Source organism: Thalassophryne amazonica, chromosome 5, assembly GCF_902500255.1.
Source record: "Thalassophryne amazonica chromosome 5, fThaAma1.1, whole genome shotgun sequence".
NCBI lineage: Eukaryota > Metazoa > Chordata > Actinopteri > Batrachoidiformes > Batrachoididae > Thalassophryne > Thalassophryne amazonica.
The window spans coordinates 92,658,847-92,681,581 of NC_047107.1; the positions used below are offsets into that span (position 1 = coordinate 92,658,847).

Below are 22,735 nucleotides of genomic sequence, written 5' to 3' on the forward strand. Positions count from 1 at the left end.
TCAGTTTTTGCTCTATGGCAAGATGCATTATCATCTTGAAAAATGATTTCATCATCCCCAAACATCCTTTCAATTGATGGGATAAGAAAAGTGTCCAAAATATCAACGTAAACTTGTGTATTTATTTTTAAACCAGTGCCTTTACCTGACATGCAGCCCCATATCATCAATGATTGTGGAAATTTACACGTTCTCTTCAGGCAGTCATCTTTATAAATGTCATTGGAACGGCACCAAACAAAAGTTCCAGCATCATCACCTTGCCCAATGCAGATTCGAGATTCATCACTGAATATGACTTTCATCCAGTCATCCACAGTCCACGATTGCTTTTCCTTAGCCCATTGTAACCTTGTTTTTTTCTGTTTAGGTGTTAATGATGGCTTTCATTTAGCTTTTCTGTATATAAATCCCATTTCCTTTAGGCGGTTTCTTACAGTTCGGTCACAGACGTTGACTCCAGTTTCCTCCCATTCGTTCCTCATTTGTTTTGTTGTGCATTTTCGATTTTTGAGACATATTGCTTTAAGTTTTCTGTCTTGACACTTTGATGTCTTCCTTGGTCTACCAGTATGTTTGCCTTTAACAACCTTCCCATGTTGTTTGTATTTGGTCCAGAGTTTAGACACAGCTGACTGTGAACAACCAACATCTTTTGCAACATTGCGTGATGATTTACCCTCTTTTAAGAGTTTGATAATCCTCTCCTTTGTTTCAATTGACATCTCTCCTGTTGGAGCCATGATTCATGTCAGTCCACTTGGTGCAACAGCTCTCCAAGGTGTGATCTCTCCTTTTTAGATGCAGACTAACGAGCAGATCTGATTTGATGCAGGTGTTAGTTTTGGGGATGAAAATTTACAGGGTGATTCCATAATTTATTCCTCAGAATTGAGTGAGTCCATATTTTTTTCCCTCTGCTTGGTCTAAAAAAGTAACCGTTACTGACTGCCTTGACTTCTTATAGTGTTTCTTAAAGCCAGAAAGTTGCCATTTGAAATGACTTTAGTTTTGTGTCATGTCTGTGATCTGCTTTTTCTACAAAATTAAACAACTGAATGAACATCCTCCGAGGCCGGTGATTCCATAATTATTGCCAGGGGTTGTAGTAGCATCTGCTGTTGACGCTACAAACTCAAAACTATTATGTTCAAACTGCTTTTTTAGCAATCCTGTGAATCACTAAACTAGTATTTAGTTGTATAACCACAGTTTTTCATGATTTCTTCACATCTGCGAGGCATTAATTTTGTTGGTTTGGAACCAAGATTTTGCTTGTTTACTAGTGTGCTTGGGGTCATTGTCTTGTTGAAACACCCATTTCAAGGGCTTGTCCTCTTCAGCATAAGGCAACATGAGCTCTTCAAGTATTTTGACATATACAAACTGATCCATGATACATGGTATGCGATATATAGGCCCGACACCATAGTAGGAGAAACATGCCCATATCATGATGCTTGCACCACCATGCTTCACTGTGAACTGTGGCTTGAATTCAGAGTTTTGGGGGTTGTCTCACAAACTGTCTGCGGCCCTTGGACCCAATTTTACTCTCATCAGTCCACAAAATATTCCTCCATTTCTCTTTAGGCCAGTTGATGTGTTCTTTGGCAAATTGTAACCTCTTCTGCAGGGAGTTTGCGGGGGATTCTTGCAAATAAATTAGCTTCACACAGGCGTCTTCTAACTGTCACAGCACTTACAGGTAACTCCAGACTGTCTTTGATCATCCTGGAGCTGATCAATGGGTGAGCCTTTGCCATTCTGGTTATTCTTCTATCCATTTTTTTTTTTTTTTTAACTTTATTGAGTTTAGTACACCATGTACATTAGAGATGCAAAGTATTCCGCATTCACCTATGTACATGCACATGTTATAATAATATACAATGGGAATGAAGCAGAATTAAGGACACAAAAACAAAAATAAAGCTATGCAACCCTTATGGATGTAACAAACCCATCATGGGCCTCCATCTCTCTGTGAAAAGTTCTCTCTGCAATCTTAAGGAGTGTGTGATCTCCTCCATCTGATAGATCTCTCTGACTTTCTCAGTCCAAACAGTATAAGTAGGTGGATCTGGACTCAACCAGATATATTTGATAGATACATTTAAGTGCAGCAGTCAGTAAAATTTTCAAAAGATATTTTCTACTATTTCCTCCAAAGCCATCCGGAACTGCCCCTAAAATGGCAAGCTGTGGTTCTTTTACAAATGGTTGCTGAAATATGATATTGAGTGTGGTAAATATATCATTCCAAAACAAGTTCACCTTTGGGCATGTCCAAAATATATGGGTGTGAGTTCCCAGGTAAGTGCCACAGTTGCGCCAGCAGGTGTCAGGATTTGAAGGATTCATTCTGGATGTGATTTCTAGTGTCCTAAAGAATCTTGTAATTATTTTCCATTTAAATTCTCTCCACAGACCAGAATTTGTGACTAGGTGTGATTCAATGCATACACTTTCCCACACCTCATCAGTTATTTGATTGCCAATCTCAGCCTCCCATCTTGCTTTAATGTTTAGGGTATTATTAGTGTTAGAATTTGAAAATGCTTTATAAAAAAGACTTAAAGTTTTTGGAAAGCTATTGCCCTGATGTATTTTTAATAAAAGTTCCTCAATATATGAGGGTTCTAAGACTTTGTTCCATTCTTTGTGTTTAGTCAAAAAACTCATTAACTGTAGATATCGAAAGAAATCTGAAGAGGGAAGCTGAAATTGACCTCTGAGCTGCTCAAAAGGTTTCAGGCAACCACTGCTCACCAGTTGGCCTACTTTACCAAGACCAAAGGTTGACCAAATTTTAAAGTTTGCATCAGAAAGGACTGAAATTTCCTTTGGGAGACCATATGACTGCTTTATTTTATTCCAGATCTTCAATGTAACCTTAGTCCACTCACTCATTTGTATACCCTTCAATGAGACATTACAAAAAAGCAAAGCATCAATAGGAATATTACACAGACTCTTTTCAATATTAAGCCATTGAGTGTAAGACAGGTCCTGCATCCAAGCAACCAAGGGTCTCATTTGAGCTACCCAAAAATAATGCTTGAGATTAGGTACTGCAACTCCACCTTGTGCCTTTGACAACTTTAACGTTTGTAATTTGATTCTAGGACGTTTGCCCTGCCATATAAATTTGGAAAAAAGTTTATCTAGTTCATCAAATGTAGAATTTGGAATGTTTATGGGCAGCATTTGAAAAAGGTATAGTAGTTTGGGTAAAACATTCATACGTATACTCTCTGTGCGACCTATGAAAGAAAGAGGCAGGACCGTCCACCTCTCCAAATCTCTTTTAATTTTTCTAATTAGGACTCTGTAATTTACATTATATAATTCTGTTAGAGACAGTGGGATTTGGATACCTAAATACTTCATACCCTCCTTTGGCCATTTGAAGCCACTCTGATCTTTGAAATTTTGTGATAGATTTACCACTATGTCCATTGCTAATGTTTTATCAATATTGACTTTGTACCCAGAGAGATAGCCATATGAGCGAATTATTTTCATCAGATGGGGGATGGTTGTCATTTGATTCGATATGTATAGTAATACATCATCGGCATATATGGACAGTTTGTGATGTTCACCATTTATTAAAAATCCTTGAATGTTGACGTCATCTCTGATTAGTTGTGCTAGAGGTTCAATACCTATATCAAACAACAGGGGCGATAGTGAGCATCCCTGCCTGCAGCCGCATTCCAGTGAGAACCTAGTTGATATTGTTCCATTAACCTTTACACTGGCTAAAGGGTTTGAATATAAAATTTGGATCCATTTAATAAAATTCTGGTCGAATTTAAATATTTGCAATGTGTGATTCAAATATTGCCAGGACACTCGGTCGAATGCCTTTTGGGCATCTAGAGACAGTATCATTGCTTCATTTTGTTTAGTTTTAGAAATGGAAATTAAATTTAGTAGTCTACAAACATTATCCCCATAGTGCCTGTTGTGTGTTGGGGGGGGCGTGGCTGGATGTTTTGGTTTTCTTTTCTTTGCTCTCCAGGTGGCATGAGGGCTGATTTGTCTGTGAAGAAGGTGCTGGCTGAAGAGTCTTCACCCTCATCAACATCATGGAAAGCACCTGTGATTGGTGCTCACGTGCAACCTGGACGACTTGCAGCTGAAGCAGATAATTGGATGGCGTTCTGCATTTAAGTCATGTGTGATTTGAGCAGAACTGCCGGGAACTCAACCTTGTGACGTTCGTTTGTGAGACGCTGAGGACCGCGCCTGGGTTTGACACATCGAGCCCGTGAAGCAGGGAGGGGTGAGGACACATGCTGTCAGCACACACTAAAGGTAATTAAGTGTTTAAGTAATTGTTGATAGTAACTTGGTGTTTTGTTACACAGTATACTGGAATTGTGAAGAGAATTGTGCAGTTTGCTTCTCACTGCTGTGGCGTGAAGGATAAGTGATCCTCCACTTGTTGTGAGAAGCTGCTCATTTGCATAAAGTAAAAAAAAGGACACTGACCTGAGTGTGTTGCTGATAGCGTGTGTTTATTGGAAGATATAGTTGTATCTGTTGACTTACCTCACCTTCTCTTTGCTTCACAGAGAATCAGTTTGTCGTGTCCACCTGGGGGGTGTTTGGCGGTGGTAGGAAGTCCAGGAGCGCCGGCTTTAATCCTTGCGGGCGCTGGAGAGCGAGCCACGAATCACTCCACCAGAGGGACGTTGTTTTTATGTTTTTACACTTTTAAGCACAGGTGAATAATAAATAGTTTCTGTTTGGAACCGCTTTCTGGTTATTTTTAGCGCTGGGTCCTGTCTGACGCAGGTCCGCTCCTCAACCCGCATCGACACATAACAGTAGTTCCCGGCCATTCCATAATGGACCCAGCGGCAGAGGCGGTTCCTTTTGCCGAAAAGATTCAAGAACACTTGGAGAAAATATGGGAGCAATTACAGCATCTCGCAAATCAAATTAAACAAACAGACGCCTGTGTTACGGAGCTTGCAGCTCAAGCCGTTCCGCTTCCTGCAGCGCCAGTTGCGGCATCATCGATACCAGGGCAGATAACTCCGTCACCCAGAGATTCGGTGTTTGAACCGATCATTTGTCATCCGGAGCCTTATGCGGGAGACGTCGAAGCTTGTGCTTCGTTTCTGATGCAATGTTCTCTGGTTTTTGCTCAGCGACCGGCTTCCTTCTCTTCTGATGGAAGCCGTGTTTCGTATGTGACAAATTTGCTCCGAGGCGACGCCTTAGCTTGGGTCACAGCGTTGTGGAGTAACAACTCGCCATTGTTAGGGTCCTTTAAGGATTTCTCCCGGGAGTTCCGACTGGTTTTTGACCATCCGGTGAAAACGAATACCGTTGCTCAACGGTTGCTGAATCTCAGGCAGGGGAGGCGGAGTGCGGCGGAGTATTCCGTGGACTTCCGGATTTTTTCTGCTCAATCAGGTTGGAATACCGCAGCATTACGGGGCGTGTTTGTAGACGGGTTAAATGAGTCATTAAAAGGCGAGCTGGCGGTCCGTGACGAGCCAAACGATTTAGATGAGCTACTATCGTTGGTGATTCGTCTCGATGATCGGATGAAGGAGCGTGGACGCGAGAGAGGACGCCCATCAGAGCGGGTTTTTTTGTCTCGGGGCTTTCCCCGACACAAAGCTGGGCCGCCTCTTCTTCGCCCCACTGAGGCTCCTCCGACGGGACCTCCGGCTCCTCCTATTGACGAGCCCATGCAGCTCGGACGAGTCGAGATTCCTGTATTGCCCCGACACGTAAGCGTCAAGAGAAATAACGGTGACGTAACTCCAAGTGTTCTGGGACAGGCAAAAGAACCCACATAAAAAAAAAAAATTCTAGCACAAGTAAATGTTTTGTTTTCTTTAATCAGGGGTTATACTTGTTTGGGGAGGTAGGGGCGTATCTGGTGGAGTGATAGGCGGTTAGAAGCCCGCCTGGGCTCACTTACTTGTCAATTTTGTATGTGTTTTTAGGTATTTTCTGTTTGGGTTGTTGGGTCGTTTTATTTTGTTGTTTTTATTTCTCTACATTCCTAACCCCAACCTCACTTGCCCTTAGACCGCTTGTCTTGTGGGTTGTGGGGTGGTGCAGGTTGGTCACGCTGAGCATTCTCAGAAGACCTCTGCACCTGGGGGGGGGGTGGTGTTAGGGGCGTTCTTTTTAGTTTGGTTAGGGCCCAGTTCCACTCCAGCCTCGGTGAGCCTTTGTACCGATTGTCATGGGTGTTGCCGGGGTGTGGTGCAGCGGAGACATGCCTCAGTCGGAGGGGTGGGCCGATCTGTTGCCGTTTGCCATTTCGGTAGTTCCACCCCTCCCGAGTGGCTGGGGTATGGTCGAGTTGGGGCACCGGACGTATTTCCGGTTCTCCGCTGCGCCTTGGGGTTGGAGCTGGGTTAGTTTTTACCTGTTCCCTTCTCCGGCTTAATATTTTGAGCCGTTCGCCAAAATAGAGCCGCCGAAGGGCTCTGGGAGGGACCTGGGGTCTTTCGGGGTGCCGGGGAGGGTAACAGGGTTTATGGTCGTTTTATATCCCCCCGGGTTGTTTTTGGTTGTCCTCCGGGGGTTGGTTTTTGGTTTTATTTTGTTTCCTTCCGGGTTCCACCTCCAGGGTTGATGGGACGGTCCTCTGGGGGGGAATTGGCTTGGGACCGACCGGCCAAGTGTGACCGGATCTGGGGTTCCGGGGTTGTGGGGAGGGTACCTCCTGGGGTTGATGATACGGTCCCCTGGGGGGCACCGTTTTACTCCATGTATACCTGGGGACCTTTGTGGGATTACGGTTTTGGCTGTTCCTCCTGGAACTGGCAATGAAGGCCTTCTGAGGGGGGGTTGGGCTCTGCAGGTCATTCTGGGGGGGTTGTTTGTTATTTTTCTTTTATGCATTTACGTTTGTACTGTGTTTGTGGGACTGTGTTGGGTTTTTGCGTTTGGGAGTTTTTCTTTTCCTCCCGGGGTTTGATGGGACGGTCCCCTGGGGAGGTTTTGGGTGGGTTTTGTTTTTTTTGTGTGAGTGGACTTGTTCTGGGGAATGTTTTGGGGCTTTTGTTGATTCCAGCCGGCCTTCCAGCTGCGGTGCCTGTCTTGCCGTCTGCTTCCTGACGTGGACCCCGGAGGGAGGTGCTGTTCTCGGGCCTGGTCTGTTCGGTCGCCGGGAGGCTTCCCGTTGATGGGGGGGTACTGTTGTGTGTTGGGGGGGCGTGGCTGGATGTTTTGGTTTTCTTTTCTTTGCTCTCCAGGTGGCATGAGGGCTGATTTGTCTGTGAAGAAGGTGCTGGCTGAAGAGTCTTCACCCTCATCAACATCATGGAAAGCACCTGTGATTGGTGCTCACGTGCAACCTGGACGACTTGCAGCTGAAGCAGATAATTGGATGGCGTTCTGCATTTAAGTCATGTGTGATTTGAGCAGAACTGCCGGGAACCCGACCTTGTGACGTTCGTTTGTGAGACGCTGAGGACCGCGCCTGGGTTTGACACATCGAGCCCGTGAAGCAGGGAGGGGTGAGGACACATGCTGTCAGCACACACTAAAGGTAATTAAGTGTTTAAGTAATTGTTGATAGTAACTTGGTGTTTTGTTACACAGTATACTGGAATTGTGAAGAGAATTGTGCAGTTTGCTTCTCACTGCTGTGGCGTGAAGGATAAGTGATCCTCCACTTGTTGTGAGAAGCTGCTCATTTGCATAAAGTAAAAAAAAGGACACTGACCTGAGTGTGTTGCTGATAGCGTATGTTTATTGGAAGATATAGTTGTATCTGTTGACTTACCTCACCTTCTCTTTGCTTCACAGAGAATCAGTTTGTCGTGTCCACCTGGGGGGTGTTTGGCGGTGGTAGAAAGTCCAGGAGCGCCGGAACCGCTTTCTGGTTAATTTTAGCGTTGGGTCCTGTCTGACGCAGGTCCGCTCCTCAACCCGCGTCGACACATAACAGTGCCTTCCGGTTATGAACCCCGTCTGATCTGGATTTATAATATTTGTAATAATTTTACTAACTCGTTTGGCCAAGATTGCAGTAAGAATACGCAAGTCTGTATTAAGTAATGAGATTGGTCGATATGACTGACAAATTGTTGGATCTTTGTCCTCCTTATGAATGACAACGATCGTGGCGTCATTCCAGGAAGGCGCCATGGATTCAGTCCGCAAGGCATGATGATAAGCTTGAAGTAATAATGGGGTCACTTTTTCTTTAAATTTTTTGTAAAATTCATTAATATAGCCGTCGGGGCCAGGACTCTTGTAACTCTTCAGATTTGAGATTACTTGTTCAATTTCCTGTTCTTTAATTGGTTCATCTAATTGTTTTGCTAAAGATTCTGGGAGAGTTTTTAATTTAATGTTTTTCAGGAAATCAGAAAGTAAGTGGTCATCTTGGCATATATCTGTATTTTTGTACAAAGATTTGTAGTAATCCGCAAAACAGTTTGCAATTTTATCTGGTTTAGTAATTGTTGTATGTTCAGCCTTCAGTTTTTGAACTGTATTAATAGACTGCTGCTTCTTAAGTCTCAATGCCAACAATCTACTGGCTTTATTGCCATTTTCGTAGTATCTTTGTTTAGTAAATCTCAAATTGCCCTCTATTTTGTTCTGTGATCAGACTATCGAGTTCTTTCCGCAGTGATTTGAGTTCGCCAAGTAGTTCTGCAGTTTGAGCACTTTTATGTTTTTGGTCCAGGCATCTTATCTTACCCTCTAATTCACGCCGTCTAGCCTAATTTTTCTTTTTCTTAGCACAGGCAAATTATATTATATGGCCTCTTAGATAAGCCTTAGCGCAATCCCATAATATAAGGGGTGATATCTCAGGGGTAGAATTTAGTTCCAAATAGATCTGTAATTCGCTAATTATAAAATTACAAAATTCCTTATCATTAAGAAGTGAAGCGTTCAATCTCCAGTGTTTGATTTTTGGTATTTGACACACATCCCATTTTAAAACAAGAGGGGCATGATCGGACAGTGTAATTGGTAAAATATCGACATCCTCAATTCTATGTTCCTCTGCTTTTGGGGTGAAGAACATGTCTATTCTTGAATAAGAGGAGTGTCTATGTGAGTAGAAGGTGAAATCTCTGACCCTCCCAGACATCTATCAGGCCCAGTTCTGTGGTAAGGCGTTTCAGTACTTTGCTCATTTGAGAAGCAGGGCTTTTAGAGCTGGGCTGTCGGTCTAAATGTGGCGACATTGTACAATTAAAATCACGAGCTAATAATAGAATACCAACACTCTTCTGAAGCACTATGTCAAAAATATTTTGTATAAATTTTGGTTCATCCTCATTTGGAGCATAAATATTGAAAAGGGAAACCTGCAACCCATCAACTTCTCCATTTACCATGATATACCTACCCTCAGGGTCTTTGTAAATATTTTGGGGAGTAAAATTCACCTGTTTATGTACTAAGATAGCCACTCACCTTCTTCTACATGAGCGGTGGGAAGAGTAAAACACCTGATCTGGCCATGATCTCTTAAGCTTGTCATGCTCAACATCAGAGAGGTGTGTCTCCTGTAAATATGCAGTATGACAACCCTCCTTTTTAAGTTGACCAAGGATTTTTTTTTCCTTTTAATTGGTCCATTGAGTCCTTTGACATTATAACTAATAACCTTGAGGGAACCCATTATTGAGTTTTTCAGTATATGATTGAGAGAGCTCTATCTTCATATTAACACAGAGATACATTCCTTTACACTTCTCTGATCTGTTTGCATAGCATAATAAAATAAAGAAAAAATAAACGTTGCCTGACAATAAACATTTTTGTAATTTGAAACCTATCAAACGATCCCCAGGGAACAGTGGGATCCAAACAGGAACAAGAACATTGTAACTTATCAAGTCCCTGAGCGCAACAGTCCTACATCTTGATGTTGCCATCAAAAATGAGTAACTCACTTGCGGTTCAGGGAATACAGCCGTGCGAGCAGTCCCAAGACGCACTGACTGCGCTTATGTAAATGAAAGATAAGCTGTTAAATGAAAACCAGGCCCTGCTCTACTTGGAAATAATAGACACTTTTTAAATGAAGTACTCGCAAAACTTTGCGTTACCTCCTCATGTATGTCAGTTCAGTCATGGTTCGCAGTCTTCTTGGGGAAGCAGAATGTTTTTCTTGACATAATCCATCGCCTTAGCTGCATCCACGAACTCCTTCTCCATGTTGTTGTATGTGACCCCGGAGCCTAGCAGGATAGAGGATCCCGTACCGGACTCCAGGCTTGTCACAAAGCATTTTTCTGACTTCAGTGAAGGCTGCACGCGCCTGGACAACTCTGGTCGTGTAGTCCGGGAAGATGGCGATGGGATTGCCTTTACGAGGTATCTTATAAAACTAACCGGCAGTTTTATAAAAAAAACAAAAACAATATGGATTTGAATGACATGCGATTACACCAATCATGCTTGAACCCTCGTGCGCATGTGTGTTTTTTCACGCGTGTCGGTGACGTCATTTCCCTGTGGGCAGGCTTTGAGTAAGCACTGGTCCAGCCCTCTCGGCTGAATTCCTTTGTGTGAGACGCTGCTCGAGATGGCGCGCGTTGCTTTATCAAACTTTTTTCAGGACCTGTGAGGGATATCCAAGTGGACACTATTCGAGAAATTCAGCTGGTTTTCTGTGAAAAGTTTAACGGCTGATGAGAGATTATGGGGTGTTTGTCACTTTAAGGACTTCCCACGGGGCGGGACGTCGCGCAGCCCTCCCACGCGACGTCGTCTGGCTGTTTCGAGCTGAAATCATTCTAATTTAAGGCTCTGTTGACCCAGGATGTCGTCAGAGAACAGAGAAAATGCAGAAGAGGCCGACATGAGGAGTTTATGCGGACATTCCACTGTTAAAGGTCATTTTGTAATGAAAGAACGTGCGCGCAAATTCGCCGAGTCGTTTCCGTGACGACGACACAAATCTGTGTGCGCTGCAACAGGAAAAACGTCTCCGTGTTGAAAATCATTTGTAAAATTCAGGCGGCTTTTGATGGCTTTCAACAAGTGAGTAACTGAGAAATTGTTTAACAGCTGGGCATGTTCCAACTTGCCCGTTAAGGTTTCCAACGGAGGTGTTTTTCCTGTCGCGACCCCCCGCGGTCAGGTGCGGCCCGACATGCGACTCTGCCCACACGTTCTTTCATTACAAAATGACCTTTAACAGTGGAATGTCCGCATAAACTCCTCATGCCGACTTCTTCTGAAAGTTCTCTGTTCTCTGACGACTTACTGGGTGAGCAGAGCCTGAAATGTGGAAGTTTTCAACTTGAAACAGCGAGATGACGCCGCCTCGGAGCGCAGATCACCGTCAGGCGCCGTGGGCCGTCCTTAAAGCGACACTACCAGACCAAAATCTCTCATCAGCCGTTAAAATTTTCAACGAAAACCAGCTGAATTTATTGAATGGTGTCCACTCAGTTGTGCCTTACAGTTTTAGAAAAATTTTTTATCAAACAAAGCAGCAGTCTCTGAGCCATTCCTAAACAATGAAAAAAATCGACGAGAGGGTGGGCGACTCCTCACTCAAAGCCTGCCCACAGGTGAATGACGTAACCGACAGACGTGAAAAAACTCTTGCATGCCCACGAGGGTTCAAGCATGTCTGATGTAATCACACGTGATTCAAATCCATATGGTTTTTGAAAAAAAATAATAAGGTCGGATACTTTTCTAATAGACCTTGTATACAGGAGCTGACCACCTCCGCTGTGCGCCCTCAGGATATCCTTGGTGTCTCCCTCGTTGTCGAGTCTGGCGATGATGACGCGTGGTTTGTCCCCCGGCTTACGGTAAGACCCGCTGCGGTGAGAGCGCTCCACGCGTACCTCTCTGTCCAGTCGAAATACCTCTTTCAAAAGCGAGGAGACAGCCTCTGCTGTGCTGGAGCCCTGCGTTTCAATCACCCCAGACACGCTGATGTTCCCCCTCCGCATGCGCCCCTCCATGTCTTCGCATTTGTCCTTAAGCCTCTTTATTTCTGCTTGGAGACCAGATACCAGTCCCTGTGCTTGTACCATCTCGTCAGACATGGTGGACATGTGGTCTTCTACTGATTTCAAGTTAGCTTTTACCTGGTCAAACTCCACCCGGAGAGTTGCAGTGCTGTTCTTTATCTCTGTCTTCACGTCTTCAATTTGCGTTTTAAGTGAGTCAAAGTTGTTGCGTAGTGCTTCTTTCATTTCTCCTTTGATAATGGTGGAGAAGTCTTGTCGCAGTGAGGCTAGGATGTCTGCTTTGATTGCATCTGTATCCATGTTGTTAGCTTTCGGAGCTTTCACTGCTTGGATGGCGGGCGCATGGGCGGGGGGAGTGGGGTCGCCAGAACTTTTGACCATGGCTGCGCTGGAGTTTGTGCCGGAGGAGGCCTCGAACTTGTATTTTCGTAGATTTGCGGCCATAAATGCACTTTGCTTGAAGAATCTGGTGCGGTAGCAGTGGGTAACACCTTTAGAAGGAGATTTACTAAGTAGGCAAGTAACTTGCGTGTCTTTAAAGTTGAAATAGTTGCTGGATTTGCAGGAGCTCTGAAAGGTGCGTCTTTACTCCATCGCACTCGCTAGCGCCCCCCCTCTTCTATCCATTTTGATGGTTGTTTTCCATTTTCTTCCATGCGTCTCTGGTTTTTCTGTCCATTTTAAAGCATTGGAGATCATTGTAGATGAACAGCCTATAATTTTTTGCACGTGCATATAAGTTTTCCCCTCTCCAATCAACTTTTTAATCAAACTACGCTGTTCTTCTGAACAATGTCTTGAACGTCCCATTTTCCTCACATTTTCCTAACATTGCAGCAAAAAAAAACAAAAACAAAAAACAAAACAAAAACCTAATAGTATGTGTGTGCAAATATTTCTGGACCTGACTGCATATTGTGCACACCCAGAGGGTTGCATTGTCTTACCTCCCTGTACTCCTCCAGCGTGATGGTGCCATCATTGTCTGTGTCGTGCATGTTAAACAGGACTGTGAAGACACAACGAAAAAAGCAGTCTGACCGCTGAGGAATTTTCACAGTTAAATGGCACAACACGCTGATGCGATTTCTTAATGGTTAACTGAATATCAAAGGTTATTTCAAACGGGCATAACTGACAACATCATTAAAATTGATTAGAAAAAAGAACATCAAAGACAATTAGATTTCTGTTGACTCACAGCCCCACTAACAGTAACTTCACACCCCCCAGAAGCCCGTGGCCTACACCTTTTGGAATCACTGGCCTATCTATTAAGTCTGTAAAATACAGTGAGTGGCTGACATAATGACATAAGATAACTCAAACAATAAATGTTATCCTCTTGTCCGTAAGTAAGTTAAAAGGGCATATACTGAGGATATCAGATTCAAATTTTCCAAACATTAATGCACCACATCAATCCAAAAAGAAACTTTGTGTTTGCTTATGTAGCATAACATTCACCTGTCTACCACCTACTGGGCATGTCTGGACTTGATGCAGAGAGTAATCTTATCATGCAAGCAGCGGTGGCTGCTAGATACAAGCTTGGAAAATAACACGAACACCCTGCTCCTAATTTCCATCATGCACATGATGATAACATTAGTGCTTGCAACAAGCCTAGACATGTCCAGCAGGTGGCAGTGTGGCACCTTTATCTTTCGTCGCTTAAATCAGGGGTTTTCAAAGTGTGGGAGAGTGAGCCCCCCCCCCATTTCAATATCTTTGTGTGTTTCTTTTTATTCTTTTACACATATTAAACACATTTTAAATATATTTATGTGTTTTTAAGGAACTATTATTATTTTATAGCCTTTGTAAACATTTTAAACATGTTTTTACAGAACTTTCTATTCTTTCACACATTTAACACCCTTTTCAAACATTTTAAATGTTTTTAAAAAAGTTTCTGTTTTTCTATTTTTACCTTTTGTCATTTTTAAACATCTTTTTTTTAACATTTAAACATTTCTGTGTTTTTAAGTCTAGTCAAGTCTTTAACTAACACATTTGAACAGAAATAATATTAATTAAACTTTTATACACATTTAGTCTCTCATCTAGTCTCTTGTTCAGTGTGATCAATGAGTCTGGGTCTTTGACGCGCACAGGCAGCTGATGTGGTGATGCACTGTGGAGAGGAGCAAATGAAGATCATCCTCTACTTCTTTTTTTGGTTACCCTAAACTGTCTTCTCACTGGTGGATTTACACACTAAAAATGTATCCATTTTGCTCCTGGCATATTAGCTAACAGTGTTTTCTTTTTCTTTTTTTTTTCTCCTTCTTCTTTTGTTGGTTAACAGTGTTTACTTGTTCCCCCCCCCTCCGAAGAACTCTGGCGCTCGCCAGGGGGGCCATGCCCCACAGTTTGAAAACCACTGGCTTAAATGATGAATTTGTTAAACCAGTTGATGGCTGTTTTTCTGTTAGCTAGTCGATAGTTTAAGGTGTTTCGCCGTGCACGGATTGTAACCTGCTGGGGGCATCGCTGCAGTACTGAGCTCAACACAGTCAACCCTGCGTGCACAAACGACAAACACACTGATGCAGGAACTTGTTTAAATTTCACTTGAAGCGTTCTTGAGACAACAGCTGAGGACACGACACACCCAAATATGACATTTTCCATGACAGCAGAACTCAACCATCAGCTTCAAGCTGTGTAATCAGTTTGATCAAAGAAAAATATGTTTTGAAATACATGCACTGTCAGCAGTATCAGCTTAAAGGGGTCATATTATGCTCATTTTCAACAAGCTAATATAAATTACATGGGTATTAAAAACAGCCAGAGCTGTTTTTAATACCCATGTATTAAAAATGCTCCTCCCAAGCTCAGTCACTCGGGAGTCGAGCCACTGCTCCTCCACGTCGAAAGGAGTCAGTTGAGGTGGCTCGGGCATCTTTTCCGGATGCCCCCTGGACGCCTCGCTGGAGAGGTGTTCCGGGCACGTCCCATTGGGAGGAGGCCCCGGGGAAGACCCAGGACACGCTGGAGGGACTACATCTCTTGTCTGGCTTGGGAACGCCTTGGGGTTCCCCCGGAGGAGCTGGGGGAGGTGTGTGTGGATCGGGAGGTCTGGGCGGCTTTGTTTGAGCTGCTGCCCCCGCGACCCGACTCCGGATAAAGCGGAAGAAAATGGATGGATGGATGGATGGATGGATGGATGGATGGATGGATGGATGGATGGGTATTAAAAACACATTTGGAACCAAAATAACTAGAAGATTGAGGTGAAAAGTGAAGAACTGATCTATTTCTGTCCCTGGCCATTGCTGAAGGGAACCCCCTTCACTTGAAAGCATCAAGTGAAGGGGGTTCCCTTCAGCAATGGCCTGATGAGTGTCGTGGCCAGTGGTGGGCACAGCTAACCAAAACGCGAGCTTTGATAACAACTAGTCAGCTAACTGAAGTTATCTTTTATGAAGCTAAACCGATAAACCACCCAAAAAATTATCGGAAGCTACAGCTAACCAATAACTTTCAGTATTGTCTCCGGTACACTTGCATCTACTAACAAGCTGATTTTGAGTTTTAACACCACGATTGCTTCTGGTAGAGTCAAAGGCAACCACAAATCCAAACAATGAGTCAGCACTTCTGTCATTGTGCACCCTGCCCACTGCTGGAAGCTCCTGTTTACCACATATTTTGCAGCAGTGAAGCAGTTGACAGGAGCTAAGCTCAACTCTGCACATGCACACATGCACGCACGCACGCACCATCATTATTCCTTAATATATTAATAATATTAATGTCAACACTGTCATTTGTGCAAAGTTAAGATATAACACATATGGGCAATTCTACGGTAACGGAATTACAATCTGAGCTAATCTGTCATGGTTAGATGCCATATGTCCAGATTTTGCTGCTGTTGTAATTTGGTTACCATAGAATTGCCCATATCTTTTCATTTTAAATAATGCACTAATTCTGTTTTCTAAGTTTTGTAACAAACACAGACAGATGCCAAAGAGATTATGGGTAAAATTGAGCCTCTGCTAACACTGATCGGTTGACTCATTCATTCTAGGTCAAAATCAACACGTTAATGTGAGGTGTGTGTTGGTGTTTACATATAAATGTGCTTTGTAAAATATGCCATTTTTTATTTGTAAAAAAAAAAAAAAAAAAAAAAAAAGCCATTTGCAAAAGCCAAAAGTCAAGTTGTGATTAGACAACAGTCTGATAACCGGAGTGCTGCCATCTAATGGCGTCCAGACGCTCAAACCCTAACCCATAACCCTTTACATGCCAGAGAGCTGCTGCGGTTTAAACAGCACAGAGAGAATTCACGACGACAATTGTAAATGAACATTATACAACCAAAATGTACATTTTTATTTCTTTTCATCCACTGCAGCAAAAGGCTACAGCAACTCTCTAGCACGCAAAGGATTATGAGATAATTCCATTGTTGGACCACAATGGAAACAAGCGTTTATGCTTTTTTGTGTTACCCAGTATATTTTATTTAATACACTTTTATACTGTATTGTGTTTATACATGTTTACATTTTATACAAATAAAAATCAATCAATCTGTCTATCTCAATACTTTGGGCGAATACTGCCTTGAACTCTGTTGGCCAGTTGATGGCAGTAGAGACCATGAAAACTTGCCAAAACAAATATTCCAAAAAATGTATCCATGTCTGCTACGTTAAGCTGCATGGAATTTAATAAACGCAAACTGGACTTCAGACATATATATATACGTATATATATATATATATACGTATATATATATATGTATATATATATATATATACGTATATATATATATATATATATATATATATATATACGTATATATATATATATATATATATATATATACACGTATATATATATATATATATATATATATATATATATACGTATATATATATATATATATATATATATACGTATATATATATATATATATATACGTATATATATATACGTATATATATATATATTACTCTGGAACAAAGATGACAGACAGTCTTTGACATAAGCAAGACGTTAAAGAGCAAACAGGAAGCGATTGCAGCTCACAATGATTCCAACTGAAAATAATGGAGAAGCAACCCGAGCTTCTTCTGGCATATTTTATATATATATATATATATATATATATATATATATATATATATATATATATATACTATAAACAAGACTAACAAGTTACATGTACATAAATACTCACAACCTTTGCCAGGAAGCTCAGAATTGAGCTCGGGTGTATCTTGTTTCCACTGATCATCCTTGAGATGTTTCTACAGCTTAACTGAGTCCACTAGGAGTAAATTCATTTGATTGGAGATGATTCGGAAAGGCACACACCTGTCTATATATATATATATATATATAAAGTTCCATAGTTGACAGTGCATGTCAGAACAACATTAACGTGAAGCATTTGCATGAAGACAATACTTGCATTCATTTACTAGGCATTGACTACCCATTGGAGCTGAGTAATTTACCTGGCAAGGTTCACACACTTTCTTCACTGACTGAAGGGGGTGGCGACAGCTCCAGCAGGTCTATTCTTTTAAGGGTTAAATGAACTTCATAAATGGCTTTTGACAAGTCGACTAATAAAAAAATAGTTGACTAGCTGGATGTGAGCTAGTCGTAGTAGACTAGTTGGATGTGAGCTAGTTGTAGTCGACTACACGCCCCATCCCTACTTGAAAGTCTACTTTGTAATTTGTAATGGAATTTGAGTTTTTTGGAATTTGAATTACCTCTCCGATTTAGTACACTTCTGTAAGGAAATGGTCTGTTTCTCTCAATGATTACCACACCTGCTCCTATAACATCATTAATGGACTAATAAGGTGTATTTGAAGAGCATCCTGCAGGTGGCAGGCATATCTATGGAATATTACTTAAGCAAAATAAAGTTGCTTTTTGAATCAATATGGTGTTTTGAAATTGACGAGATTTGAAGGTGTTTGTCCTCGTTATACGTGCTCTTTAATTTGGTTAGTTACAGGATGACAGCATTTTTTTTTTTTTTTTTGAGTTATCGTGTTAAATGTTGGAGAGAACGGACTCTATTGTTTCACTCACTGAATTTTACTGAGTACATACCAAGGCTTAATACCTAAAGCCTAGTAAGAGGAGACTACACACACACAGTGATATAATTCCTACCCTGGTCACATGATTTTCATGTTGTTACCATCAAATTACAACTGAAAATCTGTACTACAAACTCATTGTCATTAATTACTTTTCTTCTTTTGCAGTGATCATAACTTAAATAAAAATTCTGACAATGTCCATAAAGGTATGGAGCTAACTGTATGCTGGGCTTTCTGCTGGCAATTGTACATCAACATGAGATCTACAGTGTATGGACCAGGCTCTTCATGGTGTTTTTGTACCACCCGATAAATGTGACAAACGAAACGAAATGAGAAGATCCATCTCAGACACATCCGCCAGTGTGAAGGTTTTAATTTCACCACTGGATTTCACTCATGAACTCAAAGTGCCATTCACCCAAACCTGCATCCTGCAGATGATGACACTGATCACATAGAGATAAGTCCAGACTACTAGTAAACAAACAAACAAACAAAGAACATTGTTTCTCACAGCGAAACTTCTCCTTCCTTAAAGCTTGCTTGTCCTCATCTGACATCTTCGTCTTTGGAGGACGGAAGTGAGACATAACCACGAGGAACTGCTCAAAACCAATCTCCTGGAAGAAGCCCGCCTCCTCCTGATGCTGGTTCCTATGTCACAGACATATGAATTAACCAGTATCTACAAAAACACAAAAAAATGTTCATAGATTTAAAGGTATAGTGTGTTGAATGTAGCGACATCTAGTGGTGAGGTTACAGATTGCATTATGTCATCAGCAGCCACATTTTTGTTCCCCTACATGCTTTCTCTTCTTTGGCTCCTTTCCTTCACTTATAAGCAGGATGTACCATTGCCCATTTCACAAAAATGACAGTTCTCAAACTTGTTTGTCTGCACTAGCAACCAGTTGACAATGTCTATGGGAGCATCCACAGATTCCTCATCTTTTTTATTCAGTCTCCAGGCTGTGTTGCAAAATGCAGAAAGTGGAGTATGTATGTCAATTCCGGCTCTTGTATCAACATGGCGGCACACCATGACAACCTCCATCGGGGGGCTGTCATGTAGATATGAAGGGCTTCTTGTAAGCCAAAGAAAACACATTGGTTTGTTGTTGCAAATAATCTGAACAGATATGAATGCTATATTCTATGTCTGCCAAGAAACACTCCCAAATCATACACACTGTTGTAAAGTTTTCAACTTTATCTAAATTCTGGGCATTTTAGTGAAGCTTAGGGCTAGTGGCTGGCAGTCACCTTAGTATTTCTTCTGTTTTCCTTGTTGATTAATGCTGTATTTGTCTTTCTGATGCTTGATTCTGCCTTTTTTTTCTTTTCTCTCTGTTTGAGGTGCGGCTCCATCCAGAGATGGGTGTGGTATCTGTTTCGGAAACCATCCTGTGCACCGCAACATTTACTGTATGTTTGTTTTGTGAACTGTTTTGCAATTTGTTTTGTAATTTGTGTCTGTAGCATGGCCCAAGCAGAGGGTCACCCCTTTGAGTCTGGTCTGCTTGAGGTTTCTTCCTCAGAGGGAGTTTTTCCTTACCACTGTTGCTCTGGGGGTTGATAAAGTTACACCTTACTTGTGTGAAGCACCTTGAGGCAACATTGTTGGGATTTGGTGCTATATAAATGAAAATAAATTGAAAATTCAAATTAAGTTCCTGAGTTCTCCGAATTTTAGCAGCTCATAAATCAATTTCTGCTCCATCAGATTTGTTCCACTGACTTGACTTGATTTGTTCTGTGACATGTTTCTGCAGCTTAATTGGAGTCCACCTGGGGTAAATTCAGTTGATTGGACATGATTTGGAAAGGAACACAGCTGTCTACATATAAGGTCCCACAGCTGACAGTGCATGTCAGAGCACAAACCAAGCATGAAGTCAAAGGAACTGTCTGTAGACCTCCGAGACAGGATTGTCTCGAGGCACAAACCTTATATGGCCGAGCTATTACACCCATATGTGACAAGCAGGTCTCTGAGGTCTTCGGCCCTAGGCTTGTTGGTTGTGCCTAGGACAATCTTGAAGACCAGGGTAGCCTGTGCTTTTGAGGTGGTGGCACTTAAAATGTAGAATGCACTGCCTTTGGACCTACGTTCCATGGACTCAATTGAAACATTTAAAGTGAAGCTCAAGATCCATTTGTACAGACTGGCTTTGACCTAGTTTTATGTTTCTGCTGTTTTAAATTTCTTTATTCTTATATGAAGCACTATCTGTTATTATCTTAAAAGGTGCTATATAAATAAACCTTAATTATTTACAAATCTGGGGAAGGGTACAGAAACATTTCTGCTGCTTTGAAGGTCCCAGCAAGTACAGTGGCCTCAATCATTCGTAAATGGAAGACATTTGGATCCACCAGGGCTCTTCCCAGAGCTGGCCGCCCATCTAAAATAAGTGATCAGGGAAGAAGTGCCTTAGTCAGGGAGGTGACCAAGAACCTGATGGTCACTCTGTCAGAGCTCCAGCATTCCTCTGTGGAGAGAGGAGAACCTTCCAGAAGGACAACCATCTCTGCAGCAATCCACCTGTATGGTAGAATGGCCAGACAGAAGCCACTCCTTAATAAAAGACACATGGCAGCCCATCTCGAATTTGCCAAAAGGCACCTGAAGGACTCTCAGACCATGAGAAACAAAATTCTCTGGTCTGATGAGACAAAGATTGAACTCTTTGCTGTGAATTCCAGGTATCATGTTTAGAGGAAACCAGGCACCATCCCTACAGTGAACCATGGTGGTGGCAGCATCATGCTGTGAGAATGTTTTTCAGCAGCAGTAACTGAGAGACTAGTCAGGATTGAGGGAAGGATGAATGCAGCAATGTACAGAGACATCCTGGATGAAAACCTGCTCCAGAGCACTCTTGATCTCAGAATTGAGCGACAGCTCATCTTTCAGCAGGACAATGACCCTAACCACACAGCCAACATATCAAAGGAGGGGCTTCAGGACAACTCTGTGAATGTCCTTGAGTGGTCCAGCCAGAGCCCAGACCTGGATCCAATTGAACATCTCTGGAGAGATTTGAAAATGGCTGTGTATCGACACTCCCCATCCAACCTGATGGAGCTTGAGAGGTGCTGCAAAGAGGAATGGGCAAAACTGCCCAAAGATAGGTGCACCAAGCTTGTGGCATCATATTCAACAAGACTTGAGCCTGTAATTGCTGCCAAAGGTACATCAACAAAGTATTGAGCAAAGGGTGTGAATACTTATGTACGACCCCAATTCCAATGAAGTTGGGACAGTGTATAAAATGTAAAGTTCTAACAACATACGATGATTTGCAAATCCTCTTCAACCTATATTCAACTGAATACACCACAAAGTTAATGTTCAAACTCAATAAACTTTGTTTTTGTGTTTTTGTGCAAATATTTGCTCATTTTGAAATGGATGACTGCAACACGTTTCAAAAAAGTTGGGACAGTGGTATGTTTACCACTGTGTTACATCACTTTTCCTTCTAACAACACTCAGTAAGCATTTGGGAACTGAGGACACTAATTGCTGCAGTTTTGAAGGTGGAATTCTTTTCCATTCTTGCTTAATGTACGATTTCAGTTGTTCAACAGTCCAGGGTCCCCTTTGTCATATTTTGCAATTCATAATGCGCCACACATTTTCAATGGACGACAGGTCTGCACTGCAGGCAGGCCAGTCTAGTACCCGCACTCTTTTACTATGAAGCCACCATGTTGTAACACGTGCAGAATGTGGCTTGGCATTTTCTTGCTGAAATAAGCAGGGACGTCCCTGAAAAAGACGTTGCTTGGTTGGCAGCATGTGTTGCTCCAAAACCTAGATGTACCTTTCAGCATTGATGGTGCCATCACAGATGTGTAAGTTGCGCATGCCATGGGCACTAACACACCCCCATACCATCACAGATGCTGGCTTTTGAACTTTGTGCTGGTAACAATCTGGATGGTCTTTTTCCTCTTTTGTCCGGCGGACATGACGTCCATGATTTCCAAAAACAATTTGAAATGTGGACTCATCAGACCACAGCACACTTTTCCACTTTGTGTCTGTCCATTTCAAATGAGCTCGGGCTCAGAGAAGATGGTGGTGTTTCTGGATGTTGTTGATATATGGCTTTTGTTTGCATGGTAGAGTTTTAACTTGCACTTGTAGATGTAGCAACGAACTCTGTTAACTGACAACGGTTTTCTGAAGTGTTCCTGAGCCCATGTGGTAAGATCCTTTACACAATGATGTCGGTTTTAATGCAGTGCCGCCTGAGGGATCGAAGGTCACGGGCATTCAATGTTGGTTTTCGGCCTTGCCGCTTACGTGTAGAAAGTTCTCCAGATTCTCTGAATCTTCTGATTATATCATAGACTGTAGATGATGGAATCCCTAAATTCCTTGTAAGTGAATGTTGAGAAACATTGTTCTTAACCCTCTGGGGTCCAAGGGCATTTTTGGACAGTTCACTTGCCTGGCATAAATGTATTATTATTGCTGTTAAAAGCTCACCCTGCATCCCACAATCAAGTGGTATGTCTCTTTTTTTCAGAATATATATGCTATAGTGGTGTTTTATAAGTGTAATAAAGGTTTACAATCAGAAATAAGAAAGGAAAAATAAAGCGGAAAATAATTTTCACACACATTTATTCAAAACACACAGCAAACTATAATAAACAACTATGACACTT

General features: G+C 42.0%; 1 protein-coding gene across 1 annotated transcript in view; it reads right to left on the reverse strand.

Moving 5' to 3' along the window:
* The window catches only part of tesca (tescalcin a), a 44,523-nt gene that overhangs the window by 8,800 nt on the left and 12,988 nt on the right, over positions 1–22,735 (reverse strand). Inside the window, exons 4-5 of the mRNA XM_034170895.1 lie at positions 18,564–18,703; positions 12,902–12,963 (exon numbers count right to left, since the gene is read on the reverse strand). Of these exons, the coding sequence (XP_034026786.1) occupies positions 12,902–12,963; positions 18,564–18,703 (202 nt within the window). The remainder of the gene's footprint in view (positions 1–12,901; positions 12,964–18,563; positions 18,704–22,735) is intronic.